This window comes from Rhincodon typus, chromosome 6 (assembly GCF_021869965.1).
Source record: "Rhincodon typus isolate 14 chromosome 6, sRhiTyp1.1, whole genome shotgun sequence".
Classification (NCBI taxonomy): Eukaryota; Metazoa; Chordata; class Chondrichthyes; order Orectolobiformes; family Rhincodontidae; genus Rhincodon; species Rhincodon typus.
Window position 1 is genome coordinate 66,750,107 of NC_063337.1, and position 14,749 is coordinate 66,764,855.

The 14,749-nt window shown below is 43.9% G+C and overlaps 1 protein-coding gene across 1 annotated transcript in view; it reads left to right on the forward strand.

The window, feature by feature from the left end:
- The first annotated feature begins 383 nt into the window (after positions 1 to 383).
- The window catches only part of LOC109934271 (heparan-sulfate 6-O-sulfotransferase 2-like), a 48,984-nt gene continuing 34,618 nt past the window's right edge, over positions 384 to 14,749 (forward strand). Inside the window, exon 1 of the mRNA XM_020533078.2 lies at positions 384 to 1,202. Within this exon, the coding sequence (XP_020388667.2) occupies positions 694 to 1,202 (509 nt within the window). The 5' untranslated portion in view covers positions 384 to 693. The remainder of the gene's footprint in view (positions 1,203 to 14,749) is intronic.

Consider the following 14,749-nt stretch of genomic DNA (forward strand, 5'->3'; position numbering starts at 1 on the left):
CAGGCCAAGCAGCATCATAGGAGCAGGAAGGCTGACGTTTCGGGCCTAGACCCTTCATCAGAAGGGTCCAGCCTCTGCAGTTCCTACTATCTCTGATACAATTTTAACCCCACTGCTACAATTTTAACCCCACTGCGAAGCCATTTCTGATGAAGGGTCTAGGCCCGAAACGTCAGCCTTCCTGCTCCTATGATGCTGCTTGGCCTGCTGTGTTCATCCAGCTCTACATCTTGTTATCTCAGATTTTCCAGCATCTGCAGTTCCTACTATCTCTAATACCGTGTTCAGACTGGACAGCGTGGAGTGTCTCTTTGGGTCAGGGTAATGGCTTGTATCGCGTGGACAGTAAAGCCGGGAATGCAGAACTCCTGAGGCGTCCCGACCCAAAACCTCAACTTTCCTGCTCCTCTGATGCTGCCTGGTCCGCCTCCAGCTCCACACTGTGTTAGCTCTTGCTCTCTCCCCGCGTTTGTGAAGTGGTTCCTCCTGGTACGTCGTTGAGCATTGACAGCGGATGAGGTTCCCTGTTGTTATTTGTAAATAGACTGATTGAACAGTCGGGGATTGAGGTCGCGCCCACATCACCTGCGCGGGAAGATGCTGAAGGGGGACGTCACCAGGCGCCAGCAAATGCAGTCTTGTGTGGGAGATGCTATGGCTGGTGTCATTCGATGAGGAAAGCTTTCGGGAAACATGAATGAGAAATGTAACAGGCGGCTTCTGTTGCTGGTGTTGGTCGTCTTGTTTGTGGTGATCGTATTCCAGTATGTTTGCCCCGGAGCCAGCTCCTGTCGAATGCAGTGGGGGGACAGAGCCTTACGCTTTAGGCTCTCTCCTCATGGTCAGCGTCAGGGGCCGGAGGAGCGAAGATTCCAGGGCGCGTTCCACTTCACCGAGCGGGAGCTGTGGAGGCGGCTGGATTTTGACATCAAAGGGGACGACGTGATCGTCTTCTTGCACATTCAGAAGACCGGCGGCACCACTTTCGGGAGGCATCTGGTGAGGAACATCCGGCTGGAGCAGCCCTGTGACTGTCGGGCCGGCCAGAAGAAATGCACTTGCCACCGGCCGGGCAAGAGAGAGAGCTGGCTGTTCTCCAGGTTCTCCACCGGCTGGAGCTGTGGGCTGCACGCAGACTGGACCGAGCTAGTCAACTGTGTGCCAGCCCTCATGGAAAACCCACTGCAACGAGACACTCACAGGTGAGGAGCAGGGCAAAGATACAGAGCGGAGCAACCAACCTGGGCCACAGCCTCCCTGGTCATGTCAGCATGGCTCAAGACCTACCCAAGTCATCTTTGTTTTTGTTCAATGTAAATAGCTTTCGGATATAATCGTAATTCAAAATGGCCTGTGAAATTCCTTTAATACATGTACACATTCCAGTGACCATGTTTGTAAAAGATTGGAGGGGTGGTGTGATGGTTTGAGGTTCAAACTCTTGACGTCCCCAAAACTAAATTTGATTTTTAAAGAAAGCTTGACAGGGGTCAGCAGATTTGGTCAGATGTTTAAGATCAACACACCGTTGGAGGAAGGTTCAGCTGCAGCAACACTCTGCGGGGAAAGGAAATACAACTGTAGGCATCTGCTTTTAAAGTTGAAAAATAACAAAACTTTAAAAAGAGATAATATGGTGAACATTGAATGTATTTGAATCCAAAATTTAGTGCCCAATTCAATCCTGATTTGTCTTGTAACAACTCATCAGCTAACAGACAACATGATTTTTTGTTTATTTGCAACTCAAAAGTATCAACTTCATGCCTTTACAGCAACCTGGACGAAGTATCAGAGAGGCATAGAGTCATAGAGATGTACAGCAGGGAAACAGACCCTTTGGTCCAACTCATCCATGCCGACCAGATGTCCTAGATAAATCTAGTCCCATTTGCCAGCATTTGGCCCATATCCCCCTAAACCCTTCCTATTCACATACCAATCCAGATGTCTTTTAAATTTTGTAATTGTACCAGCCTCCACCACTTCATCTGGTAGCTCATTCCATACATGCACCACCCTCTGTGTGAAAAAGTTGCCTCTTAGATCCCTTTAAAATCTTTCCCCTCTCACCTTAAGTCTATGCCCTCTAGTTTTGGACTCCCCCACTACAGGGAAAAGACCTTGTCTATTTACCTTATTCATGCCTCTCATGATTTTATAAACCTCTATAAGGTCAGCCCTCAGCCTCCGATGCTTCAGGGAAAATAGCCCCAGCCTATTTAGCCTCTCCCCATAGCTCAAATCCTCCAGCACTGGCAACATCCTTGTAAATCTTTTTTAAACTCTTTCAAGTTTCACAACGTCTTTCCTATAGCAGGGAGACCAGAATTACACACAATATTCCAAAAGTGGCCTAACCAATGTCCTGTACAGCCATAACATGACCTGCCAACTCATATACTCAAAGCACTGACCAATAAAGGCAAGCATACCAAACACCTTCTTCATGATCCTATCTTTCTGCAACTCCACTTTCAAGGAACTATGAACCTCCACTCCAAGGTCTCTTTGTTGAGCAACACTCCACAGGACCTTACAATTAAGTGTATAAGTCTTGTCCTGATTTGCCTTTCCAAACTGCAGAACCTCATATTTATCTAAATTAATCTTCATCTGCCACTCCTCGGCCCATTGCCTGATCTGATCAGGATCCTGTTGTACTCTTGAGACAACCTGCTTCGCTGACCACTATACCTCCAATTTTGGTGTCATCTGCAATGTTACTAACCAGAACCTAATCACAATTTGCAACCCAGTTTTCAAAGGTATTTAAAATTTGGGGTCCAAATCACTGCCAGCATTCTGAAAGTCAAGGAGCACTGACTCCAAGAGATAGCCAACCACCAAGAAGGCAAGTCTACCTCCCCCATTCCATTCCATTTTATTAGTTGTAAAGATTTGTCTTCAGGATGATATGGGTAGCAAATCAACAATATTCTATTATCACTTGTTTCTGTACAGGTCAACACTGTAGATACTGTCAAACCATTCTCCTATTTTGTTAGACAAGAGTGTGAACAAAACACCAAGCCGTGGATTTTAGCACCAAAAGTTTCTACTTCTTGACGCATTTGAACTCTTATTGCAATAGGGTATTGATTTGTCCAAACCAAGTATGAAACAAAATGAACTGAACATTACAGAGGGCTCTATTTGCAAGTCTACAATGTATTTATTGTGAACAGGTTCTGTTTGTTTCACAAACAGGTCTTATAAAGCCATCTCAAACTGGTAACTACTCTTCAAAACTCAAACTAAAAGTTGTAAGATGTATCTGAATTACGAGTGAATCTGCCCCCAGGTACATAAAAAGTATGTGCATTTCCATACAATATTCTCTGACTGCATTCTAGCATAATCTTCGGAAAAAAAAACAACCACACGCTTAAAGAATAAAAACTTCAGAGTCATTTTTCACAGTTGTTGGAATTATGTTTAAAATCCAATTATGACAGTTGAACGTAGTAAGACCTTTTTGCATTGGCCTGTCAACCATCTTCCCCTAGAGTTCACAACCCCTCTCAGCAAACCCAGTAACAATATGGGTCCAACTTGCTAAAATTGGAGGAGAGCAAAGAACATAGCACAGGAACAGGTCCTTTGGCCCTCCAAGCCTGTGCCACCATGTTTTTTGCCTTCCATACTAAAACTGTCTTCACTTGCAGGATCGGTATCTCTCTATTCCTTTCCTATTCATGTATTTGTCTGAGTGCTTCTTGAATGCTGCTATTGTGTCTGCTTCTACCACCTCTTCTGGCAACACGTTCCAGGCACTCACCACCCTTTGTGTGAAAAACCTGCCTCGCACATCTCTTTTAAACTTCCCACCTCACACCTTGAACCAGTGTCCCCTAGTAATTGACCCCTGGGAAAAAGCCTCATACTTTCCACTCTATCCATACCATTTACAATCCTATAAACATCTATCAGGTTGCCCCTCAACCTCCTGCGTTCCAATGAAAATAAACCCAGTCTATCCAAACTTTCTTCACAGCTAAAATCTCCTATACCAGGCAACATCCTGGTAGACCTTTACTGTACTCTCTCCAAAGCATCCACATCCTCCTGGTAGTGTGGTGACCAGAACTGTATGCAATATTCCAAGTCTGGCCTAACTAAAGTTCTATAAAGCTACAGCATAATTTGTCTATCCTTGTACTCAGTGCCCCTTCCAATGAAGGCAAGCATGCCATAAGCCTTCTTTACTACCTTATCAACCTGCGCTGCCACCTTTAATGATATGTGGACCTGCATATCCAGATCCCTCTGCATATCAATACTCCTAAGGGTTCTGCCATTCACTGTATACTTTCCATCTGTACTTGATCTTCCAAAAAGCATCATCTCACATTTGTCCGGATTAAACTCCATCTGCCATTTTTCTGCCCATGCCTCCAACTGATCTATTTCCTGCTGTATCTTCTGACAATCCTTCTCACTATCTGCACTCCAATCTTTGTATCGTCCACAAACTTACTAATTAGACCAATTATGTTTTCCTCCAAATCATTTATAAAGACCATGAACAGCAGACGTCCCAGCACTGATCCCTATGGAACACCACTAGTCATAGCCGTCCATTTGGAAAAGCATCCTTCCACCACTAACCATGCTTCCTATGACTAAGCTAGTTCTGTATCCATCTTGCCAACTCACCAATGATACCATGTGACTTTACCTTTTGTACCAGTCTGCCATGAGGGACCTTGTCAAAGGCTTTACCTAAGTCCACGTAGACAACATTCACCGTTTTTCCCTCATGAATCATCTTTGTCGCCTCCGCAAAAACTCGATCAAGTTAGTGATGCAGGACCTCCCTCACACAAAACCATGCTGTCTATTGCTATTAATTCTACTTGCTTCTTAATATGTATAGATCTTGTCCCTGATAATCTTTTCCAATAATTTCCCCACCACTGACAAGAGACTTACAGGTCTATAGTTTCCAGGATTATCCCTGCTACCCTTCTTAAACAATGGGAGAACATTGGCTATTCCCCAGTCCTCTGGGACCTCACCTGTGGCCAAAGAGGATACAAAGATGACTGTCAATGCTCCAGCAATTTGTTCTCTTGCTTCCCTCAGTATTCTGGGATAGATCCCATTAGGACCCAGAGACTTATCTACCGTAATACTTTTTCAGACAGACAACACCTCTTCCTTTTTAATAGCAACTTGGCTTAGAAATCGACTCTCCCTTCCCTGAGATCATCCTCCACCATTTCCTTCTCTTTGGTGAATATCAACAAAAGTATTTGTTTAGGACCTCACCTACCTCTTCTGACTCCACACATAGATTCTCTCCTTTGTCCTCGAGTTGGCCAATCCTTCCCTCGGCTACCCTCTTGCTATTTATATAGGTATAAAAAACCCTGGGATTCTCCTTAATCCTGTTTGCGAACAGGATCTAAATTATAGACCTCCACAAAGGAACATGATGAGTTGGATTATTGAAGACCAGTGAGCATCCTGAATCCTAACCTGGGCCATAAAAATCCCACACCAACGGAACAGTGACTGGAATTCTGGAATCAGGTTCTACTCACCAATTTTAAATCCAGCCAGCCTGCCTTCATTCCAACACTGATGGAGGTGTGAGAATTTGGGTTGATGTGCCTGAACAATTTTCCACTTTGTCTGGGCAATTTCCAAGTTTGTAGCCATTCTAGAACAGCTTGGCATGAGGTTGTAGCTTTGGAGCACAGGTCTGCAGTACTATACTCAAGATGTCTTCTGGGGCATAACTTTTGCTGAATCCAGTGTGCAAAGCCATTCTTGATATCAAATAGATTGATTTGAATTAGCACCAGCTCCATTTCCCAGGTGTGGGATTCCTCTGGTTTCTATCTCGCTCCTTTCTTAAATATTTGCAAAACAAAAACAAAACTGCGAACAGTGGAAATCTGAAACAAAAACAGAAATTTCTGGAGAAACTCAGCATGACTGGCAGCAGCTATATAGAGAAAGCAGAGTCTATATTTCAAGTCCATTGACAATTCTTCAGTTCCGGTGATGGTGGTTAAGTTCATCCCTCCCTATCACCTCTTGATTTTCAATTATCATTTGGAGATGTTCTAAGTCATTTATCATGAAGATAGACACAATATGCCTGTTCAAAGCCTTCACCTTTTTATCGTGGGAATGCTGGATGACTACAGACATTGAGGTTTTGGTCAAGAATAAGCAAGAAGCATATGTCAGGTATAGATCGTGTAAATCCCTAGAAGTGTATAAAGGCTGTAGAAGTATACTGAAGAGGGAGATCAGGAGGGCAAAAAAATGGCTGATGAGATAGCTTTGACAAATAGGGTTAAGGAGAATCCAAAGGGATTCTACAAAGATATTAAGGACAAAAGAGTAACTAGGGAGAGAATAGAGCCCCATAAAGATCATCAAGGCCGCTTATGTGTGGAACCACAGGAGATGGGATAGATACTAAATGAGTATTTTGCATTAGTGTTTACTTTAGAGAAGGATACAGAAGATAGAGAACTCGGGGAAATAAATAGCAACGTCTTGAAAAATGTCCATATTATAGAGGAGGTGGTACTGGACGTTTTAAAGTGCATAATGATGGATAAATGCCCAGGACCTGATCAGTTGTACCGTAGAACTGTGTGGGAAGTTAAGGAAGTGATTGCTGGGCCCCTTGCTGAGATATTTTTATCAATTCTAGCCATAGGTGAGATGCTAGAAGACTGGAGGTTGGTTAAGGTGGTGCCAATTATTTAAGAAAGGTGGTAAGGAGAGGCCAGGGAACTAGAGATTGGTGAGCCTGACATCGGTGGTGGGCAAGTCATTGGAGGGAATCCTGATGGACAGGATTTACATGTATTTGGAAAGGCAAGAACTGATTAGGGATAGTCAACATGGCTTTGTGCATAGGAAATCATTAACTCACTAACTTGCTTGAGTTTTCTGAAGAAGTAATGAAGAGGATTTATGAGGGCAGAGTGGAGGACATGATCTATATGGACTTCAGTAAGGCATTTAACAAGGTTCCTCATGATAGACTGGTTAGTAAGGTTAGATCATATGGAATGCAGGGATAACTAGCCATTTGGATACAGAACTGGTTCGAAGGTAGGAGACAGAGGGTGGTCATGAGGGTTGCTTTTCAGACTGGAGGCCTCTGACCAGTGGTGTGCCAAAAGGATCCATGCTGGTGCCATTGCTTTCTCTCATTTATATAAATGATTTGGTTGTGAACATAGGAGGTATGATTAGTAAGCTTGCAAGTGACACCAAAATTGGAGGTGTAGTGGACAGCAAAGAAGGTTACCTCAGCGTACAACGGGATCTTGACCAGATTACTCTATGGACCCTGGGGAGAGTTGCTGAACAAAGAGACCTTGGAGTGCAGGTGTATAGTTCCTTGAAAGTGGAGGCCCAGGTAGACAGGATACTGAAGAAGACGTTTTGTATGCTTGCTTTTATTGGTCAGTGCATTGAGTTTAGGAGTTGGGAGGTCATGTTGCGGCTGTATAGGACATTGGTCAGGCCACTTTTGGAATACTGCATGCAATTCTGGTCTCCCTGCTATAGGAAGGATTTGCTATAGGAAGAATGTTGTGAAACTTGAAAGGATTCAGAAAAGATTTACAAGGATGTTGCCAGTGCTGGGAAGTTTGAGCTATAGGGAGAGGCTGAATAGGCTGGGGCTATTTTCCCTGAAGCTTGGGAGGCTGAGGGCTGACCTTATAGAGGTTTATAAAATCATGAGGGGCATGGATAGGGTAAATAGACAAGGTCTTTTTCCCGTGTTATGGGAGTCCAAAAGTAGAGGGCATAGGTTTAAGGTGAGAGGGGAAAGATTTAAAAGAGACCTAAGAGGCAATATTTTCATACAAGGGTATTGTGTGCATGGAATGAGCTGCCAGATGAAGTGGTTAAGGCTGGTATAATTACAGCATTTAAAAGACATCTGGGAGGGTATATGAATAGGATGAGTTTAAGGGATAAGGGCCAAATGCTGGTAAATGGCACTAGATTTGTTTAGGATATCTGGTCAGCATGGGCAAGTTAGACCGAAAGGTCTGATTCCGTTCTGTACATCTTTATGATTCTATGACTAATTGTTATCCAATTGCCTCTAGGCAAACAACCCTAGTTACTTTGTTCCTATTTAAATACTTATAGATACTGTTACTGTCTAGTTTTGTCATTGCTAGTTCGATTTGTCTCATACATCTGTCTTTCACTTTAAATTACATGTTTCTTAACAGTTTGATAGAACTGAGTGATTATGGAATGGGCCAGAATGTAGATTACAGACAGCAAAAGCCAGGGCAATGTTCAGACAAGGCAGACAGGCAAGTGAAAACCTTATTACAAACAAATTTCTATTTTTTTTTTTAAAACCTGATTTCCAGGAGCCCCTGCTTCCACTTTAGGACATATATTATTGAGTTATTTCAGTTATATTTTTCTGTTTCTGTTTTCAATTTTGCTGCTATTTTGATCTCTTAGAAGCATGAAAATGAATGGATAAGCCTAACCTTTGTGCTAACGGTGTGCAACAACATTTGCACAGCACTGCACACTGTCACCACCCCGGGCTCTTGGAGGGTGGTATAATAATTGTCTTTTCCTCAGCAAATCCATTTACATGCTACCTCTAAAGGCACTTGCTGTCTTACCTTGATTTGATTGCTCATACCCCATCATCACACATAATCCACTTGCAGACTGTGTCTTTCTGAGAACTTTGTACGGCAGACACAGGGACATACTGAGATAGCAAGAGGAGCCAGTTTAGGCTCCTCAGACCCTGCAGCATGCTCCACAGCTTTCCTATATCATGGCCAATATGACTCATGTCATTATTCCCTCCCAGTCACTAAAGTCCTAGAATCTTTCTTTTCAATGACTCTATGTTGCTTTAATTGAGTGTCATTAGTGACTATGCCTCCAGTACCCTACAGGCAAAACAATTCCAAACACTTCGCTTCCATTTTCCTGCCCTCAGAGAATGAAGTCCTTCACTTATCAGTAGTGTATTTCCCACCTCTTAATCTGAGTATGATACCCCTAACTGTGGAGATCCCAGCCTGGGAAAATATTCCTCATCCTACAAAACCTTGCAATATTTCTTCATTACAATGCAGACACAATCAATGTGAGTAATGAACACAGGTGCACTTTCTTCACTCTCACTTCACTCACGGCGTCCGTCTCACTGAGAAGAGTCACGGCACCGTTGGCTGTAATCCCAATTATAGTTCCATACTTTGCTGGCTCATGAGAACATTAGGTGTACACATTACTGCAGATGGGGGTGGCATGGTGGTTCAGTGGTTAGCACTGCTGCCTTACAGTGCCAGGGACTTGGGTTCAGTTCTAGCCTCTGGTAACTATCTGTGTGGAGTTTACATTCTTGCTGTGTCTGTGTGGGTTTCCACTGGGTACTCCAATTTCCTCCCACAGTCCAAAAATGTGCAGGTTAGGTGGATTGACCACGCTAAATTGCCCATAGTGTCCAGGGATGTGTAGGTTAGGTGGATTAGCCATGGGAAATGGGGCGTTACAGTGATAGGGTAGGGGGTAGGTCTGGGTGGGATGCACTCTGGAGAGTTGGTGTGGACTTGTTGGGCTGAATGGCCTGTTTCCATGCTGTAGGGATTTAATGAACAACAGGTATCCCAATGGAATACAAACATTCCCTTGTGATGATGGATGATGCCCCGTTTCTTTCACTTTTGACAACTGTATCAGCACTTGGTGGTGCAGTGCGGCTACAACAAACTTGCATGTAGTGTTAGTTAAGAGATATTTACAAAGCTACATAATGGAAAGGTTGAATGATCACCTGAACCATGCATGTGCCCTCAGAACTTTGCCTTTGCTGACCACCATGTCCAGGTACTGCTGCGACATCTCTAGCAGTTTGGAGTCAGCCTGCTGGCTGCTACTCCTGTGTCAGTGATGGTCTTGGCAGCGTTCTACTGAGTCTTGAAGTCTGGAGACTTTCTCAGCCTGACATGCTGAAGGTCACTTCCATATCAGGGTGTCTCTGGAGTCCCCTGAGATGAATACCCCGTGGTGTGTGGATGACACTCTTCCTTCCTGTGAGTGTGCAATAGCACCTCCCTGACTCCTTAAGGAGAAGGGGCACCTGGAGAGAGGTCAAAGCGAGCCCCTTTCCATTTGCCTTACCATTGATGAAATACACCCATGAAGTACAGGTCTAAGTGCATAAATGCCAGCCATGGGACGCTCTGTTAGAACTGGATCCCAAGACAGCTGCTACCCTCTTCATGAAGGCAGCCAAGACCTCACAGGCTGGAACCATGGCAGTAGAACTCTGTCCAGTTCCGACTGATGTTTCCTTGTTTGTCTCCGCATGTACAACCCATACCTTAGAGCTGAGGCTGAGCTGGCGTCTGGGCTTCAGCAGGTCTATGTGTCAGAGACCTTAGCCTTTGCTTCTGTATTGGCCTTGGACTTGTTTGTGACCCCAATCCTATTCCAGAAGGTGTAAGCCCCGAGGTCAGTGTATCTGTGCTGGTGGATGTCATGTCGGTGAATGCCATGCTAGTGTCCAATTTGAAGGTTAGGAGACATACTCAGAGTTGGTGATGGTGGTGGAGCTCAAAGAAGGAGCTTAGGGTGGAGATGGGGAAAGATTGCCCTCTTCTTCTTTCGTATTTCACTTCGTAACTGGAATGGAGAAGAGAAAGAATGTGGTCCTGGTTATGTGCACTCCCTTATGGAAACAAGGCCCCACTATGTCAACACATCTAAGAACAGCAGACTGGGGACATCCTCACTGATGTCCTGAGAGAATTCTATCTCTCCGGTGAAACTGGCATGGTCATAGCCCTCCTCTGCCAGCTCTACTGCCTTCTTTTTGAAATGGGTGAAGATGCGAATGTCTGGCACCCACTTGCTGCCAGTCTGGGCCCCTCCCTCCTGTCCTGCAAACAAATAATGAAGGATGGGGTGCCATTGCAATGAGTGTGTGAGCACAACATCAGCATGTATAGCCATGCCGCTCCTGAGCTGTCTGCAGTAAGTGATTCCCAACTGCATTGCCTGGGGACTGCTAGAATATTGCCAGCAGAGGTGGTTGTGGCACATTGAGTACACATATCCACCTGGTGCTGAGGCTTGCAGACGAGCCTCCTCTCTGACATATCTCTGCACTGGCTCAGTTAGACTGAGTGACGTCAGCATGGGTGTCAGCTTACAGTGAGCAGACAGTGCCAACTACCCGTGCAGAATGTAGGAGATCCTTTATCCTTTTCCAGCATACTAGATTCCTGCAAGCGCTGACCCTTGCTGTGACCTCTGTTCAAAAGGTCTTGGTCTGATGAGAGGGCCCTAGGGAACAGGAACTGCTGCCTTTCCCGGATGGCTCGAACAAGAACCTTGTAAACAGTGGGCTAGTTTCCTCTTGCTGTAAGGCATCTCCATGGGAATGTGGGTTGGAGAGGGAGGGGGTCAACGCAGGCTGACTCACCCTGCACTGAGTGGGTGGCCTTTAAGTATGGCATTCTGCCCTTCAACCATGCTCGATCCCCATGGAGGTGAGAACTTCCTGCTCACCTATCCACCCCATCAAATTTGCTGTTCTCCTCACAAGAACGGCAAATACATGAAAATACCATCACCTGCAAGCTTCCCTTCAAGTCACTCACCATCCTGATTTGGAAAAGTGACACCATTCTTTCATTGCCACTGGGTAAAATCCTGGAACTCCATCCCTATAACAGCATTTTGGGTCTAACTACAGCAAATGAATTGCAGCAGTTTAAGAAGGCAGCTCTCCACCTCCTCAAGGGCAACTACAGATGGGAGTAAATGCTGGCCCATCCAGTGATGCCCGCATCTCATGAATGAATTAAAACATCAGGGCAAATAATTTATTGCACCAAGTAATTTGCTGTTCCTCAATCCAGTCAAATTGGCATCTTCACTGCTTTCAAAACTATTGATGTAAATTTGCAAAATCATGCCAGCAAATGTGGTAAACAAGAAAGCTCAAAGAATGTGATAAATAGTTAGCTCAGTTGGTTAGAGTGTGGTGCTAATAATGTGAAGGTCATGAGTTCAATTCCTATACTGACCAAGTGCATTGGATTCTAGCCACAAGTTTAATGTTGTGCTCTCCCAAGCCATGCATAGGGTAAAGTAAATTAAGAGAGCTCAGCTCAATTGAAGGATTCTGGTTAATGTAAAGGATGAAGCAAAGGCATTGTCCAATTGTACCCAAAACAACTACATTACTTAACAGCTTAGTGTTTGTTGACAGCAACTGGAGAAGGTATATTGCTTTTCCAACATCTGTGTATTTGTAGTCTGATCAGAAGGAGCTGTACTTAATGCACTGTTAAGTGGATTGGCCTCTAGGCTAGCAACATGCATATTTAAATAACTTGTACAGTAATTAAATGCCTAGTGGAAGAACGATATTTACACTAATCCCTCTGAAAGAAATGTTCTAAAATCAATGGAAAGGGAGAGAATGAATCATCTTCAGACTTTATTGGTCAAGTTTATTAAGTACTTGATTTTCTAGTCAGGCAATTAAAAGTTAAGAAACCATTGAGTGATCCAGGAATAGCACTTGTGATACTGCTTTTGCAGTAGAATGCTTGTACATCTTTAAACAATTGAGAAAAGACATGGGCACTTGGCGTGGGCATTGACATGAAATCTGATAATGAAGACTGGATTTTAGTTTTAACCTTGCAGTTTGGATAGTGTAGTGTTTGGAATGAGATCAGCCAGGTGGATCTCGTAGAATCTGAATTCTCTGATTGGGGCTGTTAAGCTGGTCCAAATCAGGGAGTCCTGGCTGACGGATATAAACAGTAGTCTCAGGGGTTCTGTTTACTCTAGGAACCAGCTCTGAGCTAACAGGGTCAGTGTCATGTACTATGTACTTGTAACAATGGATGACTTAATGACAGGATACCGGCCTATGTGGAGTTATTTCAGATAGCATTTAGATTGGCCCACTTCTGATTTCTTAATTAAACACCAGCAAACCTATTTAAATAGGTCACTCTGTGTTAAAGTCTAGAAAATAAACATAATATATTCATTCATTTAAATATAATGTGGATGCTATTTTATAAATCAGACTCAATGCCATCTAGATCCTGTTAGAAAGTCTACACAGAAGACATATTAACATGTATCAGACTAGTACTGCAACCAACATCTCTGCCACCTCCTGTTTCATGATTACTTTAGCAACATATATTCTGTTGGTATAAATAGATGCAAAGTACTCATTTAACACCACAACAATCTGTCTCCATAAACAGGTCTCATTTTTTGGTGTCTACTTAATGTCACTCCTCCTTTTACTACCCTTTAACTATTTATATTCTGATAGAAGGCTTTTGAATTTTCTTTGTTGAGCTTAACCAGTGTCCTATTCTGTCTTTGTCTGGTTTCCTTGTTCATTTCCCCTCTGAACTTCCTGTATTCAACTTAGCTCTCAGTTTTACTTTCACTGCTTTATGCCACCTCCCACTGCTCCTGCTGTAATCCCAAATTCTAGTCCTGCCACTTCATCCCACCTCCCATTGTCACTGCTTCATCTAAGGTCCTTTCATACTGCTTTATACCAGATCCACTCTCAATTTTAAGCTTCTCACCCTTGTCTTCAAATGTACATTCTCTATATATCTAATAAACCTGTTCAGAAATGTTATTATTTAGGGCTGCACCGTGGCTCAGTGGTTAGCACTGCTGCCTCATAGCACCAAGAACCCGGGCTTGACTCCAACCTCGGGCAACTGTCTGTGTGGAGTTTGCACATTCTCTCCGTGTCAGCGTGGGTTTCCTCTGGATGCTCCGGTTTCCTCCCACTGTCCAAAGTTGTGCAGCGTAGGTGGATTGGCCATGCTGAATTGCCCGTAGTGTCCAGGGATGTTTAGGTTAGGTGGGTTAGACATGGGGTATGGGAATGGGTCTGGGTGGGATGCCCTTCGGAGGGGCTGGGTGGACCTGTTGGGCCGAATGGCCTGTTTCCATACTGTAGGGATTTTATGACCTCTAGAGCAGGTGGGATGTGAACCAAGGTCTCTTGGCTCAGAGGTAGGGATTGTACTAATGCACCACAAGACCCCCTAATGTACAGTCTCTCTCATTTTTTTATTTAAACTTTTTTTTAAAATCAACCTCTTCAGAAATGTTATTACACACCTCTAGAGCAGATGGGAACTTAACCCGGGGCTCTCAATCCAGGGTCAGGGATTGCATTACATGAGCTCTTTTTATGTACATTCTCTGACTCTAGCTCTCTAATCCACTTCAGCTGCACAACCATCCCTAATTCTGGCCTGTTGAACGTCGCCAATTTCAATTATGCCATTATAGTTCACCTTGCCTTCAGATGGCAAGGTGCTGTGATCAGCATAACAAAACATAGAACTATGGATGCTGGAGAGCTGAAAAAGGCCAGGACAGAAATTGCTGGAGGAACTAGAAAGATAGCAGCATCTGTAGAGGAAAAAAAAACAGTTACTGTTCTGTGTCCTGTGACCCTGAATTAAACAAGGGTTACTAGATTTGGAATGTGAACTCTGTTTTCTCTCCATTGATGCTGCCAAACTTGCTGAGTTTCTCCAGGAATTTCTGTTTTACTACGATCAGGAAATGCCTTTCCATACTGTCTGCCTGTCTAATTTTACATGTTTGCAAAGTGACCATGGCTGGGAACTGAATATTCAAGGGCATTTGTCATTTTGGACAATGAAAAAGGGTTGAGGTATCTCTGTCAATGAAGAAC